The sequence below is a fragment of the Littorina saxatilis genome, linkage group LG16 (genome assembly GCF_037325665.1).
Source record: "Littorina saxatilis isolate snail1 linkage group LG16, US_GU_Lsax_2.0, whole genome shotgun sequence".
Taxonomy (NCBI): domain Eukaryota; kingdom Metazoa; phylum Mollusca; class Gastropoda; order Littorinimorpha; family Littorinidae; genus Littorina; species Littorina saxatilis.
Window position 1 is genome coordinate 17,773,704 of NC_090260.1, and position 9,500 is coordinate 17,783,203.

Sequence of the window (9,500 nt, forward strand, 5' to 3'; positions counted from 1 at the left end):
TGCAGGCAATCTTTAGTCAAAAAATGAAAATAGCCAAACGAAAGAATGATTACAATAAGACAATATTCAATCTTTAATTTTGTTTGTGTAAATATGACATATGAGGGTAGAGACTAAATTCTCTGGCTGTAGTTTTATTGTACTTTACATGTAATTTTGTGTGACCTTATCTCATCAATGTCCTCAAAGCATTATATATTGATTTATAACCATGCTTACTACAATTTACTCATATTGATTTAATATTATTTGACGTTCTTACAATTCCATGTGAGAGCAAAACGACGATAATTAATAAAATGTGTGTATTTCTATATGACGACAGCACAGGTGACTCCAGTGAAATTAGCTGGTTTGAGAAATTTTTACACTTGTTCAAGTATGTTGTAAGGCTACAAAAAAATTTCTAATTGAGTGTAAATTCTGATCATCAATAAAGTGTTCTTATTATCATATTGGCTCAGTGTGTGTGTGTGTGTGTGTGTGTGTGAGAGAGAGGGAGAGAGAGAGAGAGAGAGAGAGAGAGAGAGAGAGAGAGAGAGAGAGAGAGAGAGAGAGAGAGAGAGAGAGAGAGAGAGATTTGTTTTGATATTGTCGTCCTAATCTTGACTATTATGAGTGGACTATTTGCGCCTCAATATTTGATTTATGTTCTTACGTTGTATGTTGTTTATTGTAATGCTGTATACATCACACCTGAGTTTCTCCTCGTTATGATAACAAAGTGGTCTATGTCTATGTCTATGTCTAAAGTTAATGTTTGTGACACACGCAGAGCGTCAAAGCAGAGTATGACTGCCTCAATGGAAGAGGCAAAAACTGTCATACACTGTATAGAATAGAGAGCCTTTGTTTGGGAAGGGAGGGAACTCTTACCAAGCTCACCGAAAATATTTGTTGTGTAAGGGAGAGAACTCTGTTGTGTACGGTTGCAGGCAATCTTTAGTCAAAAAATGAAAATAGCCAAACGAAAGAATGATTACAATAAGACAATATTCAATCTTTAATTTTGTTTGTGTAAATATGACATATAAGGGTATAGACTAAATTCTTTGACTGTAGTTTTATTGTACTTTACATGTAATTTTGTGTGACCCTATCTCATTAATGTCCTCAAAGCATTATACATTGATTTATAACTCTACTCTGTACTAATTCAAATTACTCATATTAATATTGTTTGACGTTCTTACAATACAATGTGAGAGCTTAATATCGATAGTTACAAAAAAGGTGTGTATTTTTACATGTATACAGCACAGCCAGTCCATGTGATATAAGTTGGTTTGTGAATTGCATTTACACTTGTTCATGTAACTTGTAAGGCTACGAACAAATTTCCAATTGAGTGTATCATTCTGGTTATCAATAAAGTGTTCTTATTATCATATTGGCTCAGTGTGTGTGTGCGTGTGTGTGAGAGAGAGAGAGAGAGAGAGAGATTTGTTTTGATATTGTCGTCCTAATATTGACTATTATCCTACATACGTGAGAGAGACACCCGTGAGATAATAATCGTTCAAATCACACGTGTGTATATCATGTAAATGAGGTCATGTCAAGCAAGTCTGGCAGGGACCTGTTTTTCCACTGCTTATGATGCCAAAGTCACCGAGACAAACGTCATTATAGAAACACAAATTGCGCTCGCTAATTACCCTCGATGAATCTTTAGAACTAACACGTCACGCCACACTTTCAGAGTGACGTTTCTTTGCTTTGACGTAATAGATTGCACGAGGCTTTAGAAGAGATCGAGGTTCTAAAACAAGCGTCTTCAATTTAGCTGCCTCGAATGCAGGACATTTTCAGTAAAATACACGTAAGTACAGTATGTAGGATAAACAGAATACTACATGGCTTGCTGTTCCGTACCAGATTTACACTCGTTGCTTTTTCAAATAGTGAACAGCTCGCTTTCGCTCGCAGTTCAATATTTAAAAAAACCAACTCGTGTAAATCTGGTACGACACAGCAAGCCATGTAGTATTCTCTATTTATGAGTGGACTATTTGCGCCTCAATATTGTATTTATGTTCTTACGTTTTATGTTGTTTATTGTAATGCTGTATACACCACACCGTAGTTTCTCCTCGTTATGATAACAATTAAAGTGGCCGTATAAAATTTCATCTCACACGGCATCACTGCAGAGCGCCTAGAACTGTACCCACGGAATATGCGCGATATAAGCCTCATTGATTGATTGATTGATATGTCTATGTCCATGTCTAAAGTTAATGTTTGTGACACACGCAGACAATTTATAAACTCGAATAGAAATATCTTGCCAAATACCCCAAATGAAAAATTAAGCTATCTTTTAAGTTTTAATAAAGACTTTGGGTGGCAAGGTCCCAAAGTTATCGCTGGACTTGTGCACACGCACCCACTTGGTCCCTGGATATGAAGAGACATTGCTGCGGCTGACGCCATTGCTTCTCATATAGCTACTTTATATTTTTATCAGAACCTTTAAGAATACCATTTTATCAATCAATCAATCAATATGAGGCTTATATCGCGCGTATTCCGTGGGTACAGTTCTAAGCGCAGGGATTTAAAAAAAAAATTTTATGCAATTTATATCGCGCACATATTCAAGGCGCAGGGATTTATTTATGCCGTGTGAGATGGAATTTTTGTTTACACAACACATCACGCATTCACATCGGCCAGCAGATCGCAGCCATTTCGGCGCATATCCTACTTTTCCTATTATTCTAAGTCGCACGGGTATTTTGGTGGACATTTTTATCTAAGCCTATACAATTTTGCCAGGAAAGACCCTTTTTTCAATCGTGGGATCTTTAACGTGCACACCCCAATGTAGTGTACACGAAGGGACCTCGGTTTTTCGTCTCATCCGAAAGACTAGCACTTGAACCCACCACCTAGGTTAGGAAAGTTTTTTTCTCTCAAGAAATTAATGGAGTGGAAAATGGTGACATACAGCTGTGACCAAAAGTAGAGGACAACTTCTTACATGACGTCAGTAGGCTAACGGAGTTATGTCAGGCTGTACAATTAAAACACACCTGGGGCCTATGATTCAAGGGGCGCAACCGCGGGTGACAAGTGATTGTAGCTTAGGCATGTTATCGAACTTGAATGGCTGAACTTTTCCCCGAGTGACCAGGATGATCCAGCTTTATACAGAGAGAAAATAAGAACCAGTATATACAGTACGCACGTCTTGTTATATTTACATTTTAAAAGGCCATGCCACAGTGACACAACGAACATTCATACACACAAATATAATGTGTATCTACATTTACTGGCAAGCCAGGCACTCCGCCTACGCCCCGGCTGTCAGCCGGCCAATGGCGCAGCTGGCATGGGTGCCTGTCAGCCAGGAATAACTTATAAGCTCGGCGAGGCACCGAGTACATATATCACGGACATCTAAAAGTACTTTTAGGGTAAAAGGGTTGGTTTTTGAAAGGGGTATTTATTAAGTAAGAAGGTTTGTTTTACTTAAAAGTGGTGGCCTGCCATTTTTATAACCCTTGGTTGGGTATGGATCGGTGGTGTAATAGCGATTTAGTTTTAAAAACAACAGGATATGTCAGAGTTGTAGATTGCTTTTGTGAAGAACGAGACATGGTCGAGGCCGTGTTTATCGTCCGGGTTAAAGAGTTGAATTGGCATAAGGTTATATTTGTCCATATAATCATACAGGGACTGCACAGCATGGTGCTTTTAAAGGGTTAATTGTTTTCACAAACGTGTGATCATGAGGTGTAGGGCAGTCAGTCACTCATACTGAATGGTGAGATGTTGTTTTAATCAGCAGATAACAGTGAAGTGTGTGCGTTTTTAGACTTGTTTATAGTAATCTCATCAAATTATCACAAAAATTACCATTAGAAAGCAGAGTATGACTGCCTCAATAGCAGAGTCAAAAACTGTCAGACACATAGAATTGAGAGCCTTTGTTTGTGAAGGGAGGGAACTCTTACCAAGCTCACCGAAAATATTTGTTGTGTAAGGGAGGGAACTCAGTTGTGTACGGTTGCAGGCAATCTTTAGTCAAAAAATGAAAATAGCCAAACAAAAGAATGATTACAATAAGACAATATTTGATCTTAAATTTTGTTTCTGTAGATATGACATATGAGGGTATAGACTAAATTCTTTGACTGTAGTTTCTTTGTAGTTTACATGTAATGTTGTGTGACCTTTTCTCATCAATGTCCTCAAAGCATATCTATTGATTTATAACGCTACAGTGTACTAGTTAATTGCTATTTATGTGATTTAATTTTATTTGAAGTTCTTACAATTCCATGTGAGAGCAAAACACCAATAACTAATAAAATGTGTGTATTTCTACATGAAGACAGCACAGGTGACTCCAGTGATTCTAGCTGGTTTGAGATAAGCTCTTACACTTGTTCATGCAACTTGTAAGGCTACGAAAAAATTTCCAATTGAATGTATAATTCTGATCATCAATAAAGTGTTCTTATTATCATATTGGCTGTGTGTGTGTGTGTGTGTGAGAGAGAGAGAGAGAGAGACATTTGTTTTGATATTGTCGTCCTAATCTTGACTATTATGAGTGGACTATTTGCGCCTCAATATTTTATTTATGTTCTTACGTTGTATGTTGTTTATTGTAATGCTGTATACACCACACCTGAGTTTCTCCTCGTTATGATAACAAAGTGGTCTATGTCTATGTCTATGTCTAAAGTTAATGTTTGTGACACACGCAGACGATTTTACCACACAACGATATGAGTAAAGCAATGTATTCACAGAGAGTTTATTGACCGAAATAACAATGGAATGGAAAATTAAGCAAGAATGCAACTGAAAGAAAGTGGGATATTCTCGCTAATGTTGAACATGTACCACCTGAAAAGAATTAAATGACTTTTTGACACTTTGGCAGCAACTTTAACTTTCAACTCTTTCACTGAAAATATACCTGCAGCAATCCAGTGGGCTTTTTTCTCCCAAGAAATTAATGCTGCAATCTGTGCGGAATATTTGAAAGGAGTGGAAAATGGTGACATACAGCTGTGACCAAAAGTAGAGGACAACTTCTTACATGACGTCAGTAGGCTAACGGAGTTATGTCAGGCTGTACAATTAAAACACACCTGGGGCCTATGATTCAAGGGGCGCAACCGCGGGTGATAAGTGATTGTAGCTTAGGCATGTTATCGAACTTGAATGGCTGAACTTTTCCCCGAGTGACCACGAGAGGTTAATTTTTGGGACTATACTATGGGGGTCCTTTACGTCCTCACAGATACTAATATCTATTAGGGACATGAAAATAGGTAATGTGTTGGGGGGGGGGGGGGGGGGGAGGGAAGATGCGAGGGAGGGAGGATGTCGGAGCGGGTAAGAGTGGTGATAAAAGTTTATCATAAAGATTTCGGTTCGTTTCTTCGTTTCTGTGTATATTGTCTTTAAAAAGTGTTTTTGGGGTAGGGTTTGTTTTTTGTTTAAAAGAAAACGTTTATTTCTAAAAATAATACTTTTTAAAGAGATAAAAATGTCAGATCCACTTTATAAAACCAAAGGTTAAAAAAGATGATCCAGCTTTATACAGAGAGAAAATAAGAACCAGTATTATATACAGTACGCACGTCTTGTTATATTTATATTTTAAAAGGCCATGCCACAGTGACACAACGAACATTCATACACACAAATATAATGTATATTTATTCCCAGACCCGGAGGTCTGGGTTATGCGGAGGCATTTGGCTGTGCGAATGGTGACATTCCGGAACTAATTTTCGGCAAACTTAGTTGTTTGCAGCAATGTATTTCCATTTTTTTCATTCTTTCTTGAAACTGTTACAGCATGATGCAAAATTACACTATAATAGGTTATATAATACAAAAAAACAACTATCTCAGATCTCACACGCTAAAAATATTTTAAAAAAACATTAGAGCGACATCAATCGCAAACCATCTACCTTCCGGTGGTGTTAGCAGACGACACAGTGTTACAGCATGATCAAGGCAGCTACGATTTTATTCCCATACCACTCAGTGATCGCCCACTGAATGACACATGTATTTACTTTTGCTAGAATAGTAATTTCGTAAATCATTCGTTTATGTTATTAGCAACAATTCGTGTCTGATGCTCTTCCGAATTTTGGGAAACTTTTATACGAAACTGCGATTACATCATCGAAGAGACTTTTACCGGGCGCGCCATCATCGAAGAGAAGACAGACTCAGCTTCCCAGACTCAGCTTCACCGCGCCAACGAGTTTTCCTCTCAGCATCATGGTAAGAACCTCTTTACTTGCAAACCTTCACCAAGGCTGTGGAATATTTGGTTCTATTGCTGGCCGCCAATGTACTGCCATAGCTCTCGCAGCATTACTGCTGTTTGTCCGATTGTCAAATGTGACTCAAACGCCGCCATTGAATGAGGGTGCATTTGACCAGATGATTCAGTCCACCGATTTGGACAATGTGCTTTTGGAAGGCTCATCTTTGTACGCTCAGATTTCGCATGAATTTGGCATTGATGGTTACCTAGGACATGAACATATGCCATCATATGTTGTTGGTCATGCTGTGCATATAGAATATGCCTTTGACATGTTCACTGGACACACAAAATCCTTCACAGTTCCCGGCTTCTGTTGTAAATGATCATGGCTTTGGTTTGACTTCCTTTGCACATGGGTTACACCAAGCTTTTTCAGTGTCAAACTATGTTCTTGCGACATTTCAGGAATCAAGTATTGCTATTTATGGCAACCTGGATACACAGTCATTTCATCTCTTTGATTCACATGAAAGAAACAGAAATGGTGCCCATTCTGCAAATGGAGCAGCAGTGTTGATGTCGTTTGATTCTTTTGCAGATTTGCTGGAATTTTTATTGACACATTATCAATGTTTCTACCAATTGACACCTGTTTTGTTTTCTCCAAGTCCCATGCAAACTCCTGACAGTCATAGGGAACAACGCAAATCTGTTTTTTCACATCCAGGTCAGGCCTGTGCATCAAATTACTTGTGTACGCCAAAGAATTCTAGTGAAACCAATCAGAAAGAAAATTCACATAAACAGAAAACAAAACCTACTGCAACTGTCGCTCATGAATTTGACTCCCATTCTGCTTGTGTGGTGGACTGTTAACGTATTTTCGTGGAAAGAGGACGTTCTCACAGTCACAGTGATCGCGCTTGGTATCTTTGAAACCTATATGACATCAAGAGCTGATCAAATCACATGTTGGCTTTTTCTGCTGCTAACGCTCACACTGCCTGTTAAACTTTTGTACACTATTTTTGTTCACAGATTCACATGGCTGTCTCTTTACCCAGATGTCATCTATCATCAACAAAACATTCACTGCAAAATCTGAGTCGCGTCCCATTTCTCACACTATTTTTTCACAGATTCACATCTGTCTGTATGTTTACCCAGATGTAATTTATCATTAGCAACAACAAAACAATTGCTGCAGAATCTGAGTCACATCCCATTACTTCTCAAATTTTAAAATCACTTTGTATTATTTCATCAATGCATCCTTGTATGGCATCTTCCAACAGTTTGTACAAGACGATGAACTGCTGCTCATGGATATCAATGACACTGGCCTTGCTGCTTTCAACGACGATCCAGACTTCCATACACAGGAGGCTGCACCAGAACACACTGTGGAGGAGATAATGTACACAGACGTGTACATCTGCTGCACCAAAGCAGGTAAGAACTCTTAAGTTAGACTCTTCTCGTGCCTGTTACATTGACATGTGCATTGTAAAGCACAGGCACTAGTTAGGCTATATGACAAGATTTATATAAAAACCTGCACGTTGTTTCCTGGTCGATTTATTTTTGGGAGAGGAGGTATGCTACAGTTTTCTGTTCTTGATTTATCTGTTTCCATAGTAAGTGACTGAACGTGGATCCACGATTGCGTTACTCTTAGTAAATCACCATGTCCAACCTTCCTATCTTTTATATAAATCTTGCCATATACCCTAACTAGTGCCTGTGTTGTAAAGTGCCTTCATCCTGCTGCTCTCTCTCTCAAAAAAAAAAATGTTGTAGAAAAAACACAAATACAAAATAATAACAACAAAAACACCACATTGTCTTCTTCTGTTCTTCTTTTTGGTTTCTTTTCTTTTGTTACTTTGTAACAAAATCAGACAAAAATTAAAAATGAAGAAAAAAAAAGAAAAAAAAGTTTAATCGACCTACCTACCCTATATTTTTGGCGATGAAACCATAAGCAAAGTTTTTTTTGTTGTTGCCTAAGCCATTTTGTCATGGTTCAGCTATTTGGGCATTGGACTTAAGCTATTTACAAATCTATTCTGTTTTTATGCACAATACACTTCTCTGCATTTCACTTTTTTTGTCTGTTTCTTTTTTATAGCATGCTCCAAGAAGAAGTATGAAGATGGTGAATGTCCAAACTGCGCTGCAAGAGACTCGCATCAAAACACTGCCAGAGCAGTCTTTCAACTCCGAGACGGCAGGCAAGTCACAGCCTTTCACGACGAACTCCAAAAACTTCTTGCACGCGATTTGGACCTGCAGTCGAACGATTCACTGTTAACACAAATCATCGACACACTTCCAATCAAATTCACAGGCCAAATCAGCACCAACACCATTCGCAATGTTGTCAGAAAATAGTTGTTGTGCACACCAGGTGATTTCTTCTCATGGCTGTTACGGTCTTCTTGTTTTACAAAAGTTTGTCTTCAACAATAATCATTTGGTTTTTTTCTGACATACAATAACTTTCATTACTGTACTTCATTTCTGTCAACTGTTTATGACAGAAAAATATTGTGTCACTCGTTTTTGTAAACCTGATTACACTAAATTAGCTACAGTTGACAGAAACGGATAGAAGACACAGGTGTTGTCTCCCCTCCGCTGCAAGAGACTCACATCAAAAGACTGGCAGAGCGGTAAAAAAGTTGTCTTCTAGTTGTAAACCTGATTACACTAAATTACCTACAGTTGACAGAAACAGATAGAAAACACAGGTGTTGTCTTATTGTTATACACACCAGGTGATTTCTTCTCATGGCTGTTATGTTCTTTTTGTTTTTTTCTGACATACAATAACTTTCATTACTGTACTTCATTTCTGTCAACTGTTTATGACACAAAAATATTGTGTCACTCGTTTTTGTAAACCTGATTACACTAAATTACCTACAGTTGACAGAAACAGATAGAAGACACAAGTGTTGTCTCATTGTTGTACACACTGTGTTTTTCTGACGTACAATTATCATTTGTGTTTTTCTGACGTACAATTACTGTACTTCATTTCTGTCAAAAAAAGTTGTCTTCAACAATAATCATTTGTGTTTTTCTGACGTACAATTATCATTAACTGACACAAGCAGCGCCAAGTGCGGTTTTATGCGTATCTCACGTAACTCTGTCACTATTCGTTGACTGTAACCCACTTTCAGGCACATGTTTCGAATCACTGGATGCTAAATCAAACATTTGGTACCATTCC

General features: G+C 38.0%; 2 protein-coding genes and 1 long non-coding RNA gene across 3 annotated transcripts in view; 2 read left to right on the top strand and 1 right to left on the bottom strand.

Annotated features, from left to right (window-relative positions):
* The window catches only part of LOC138950564 (uncharacterized), a 478,836-nt gene that overhangs the window by 333,266 nt on the left and 136,070 nt on the right, over positions 1 to 9,500 (top strand). The gene's annotated exons all lie outside the window — the stretch shown is intronic.
* The window catches only part of LOC138950553 (uncharacterized), a 204,190-nt gene that overhangs the window by 192,006 nt on the left and 2,684 nt on the right, over positions 1 to 9,500 (bottom strand). The window lies entirely within an intron of this gene.
* On the top strand, positions 6,166 to 9,494 carry LOC138950544 (uncharacterized). The gene is made up of 3 exons (XM_070322261.1): positions 6,166 to 6,270; positions 7,555 to 7,711; positions 8,391 to 9,494. The coding sequence occupies exons 1-3, from the start codon at positions 6,268 to 6,270 to the stop codon at positions 8,651 to 8,653; spliced, it is 423 nt and encodes a 140-aa protein (XP_070178362.1). The 5' UTR covers positions 6,166 to 6,267; the 3' UTR covers positions 8,654 to 9,494.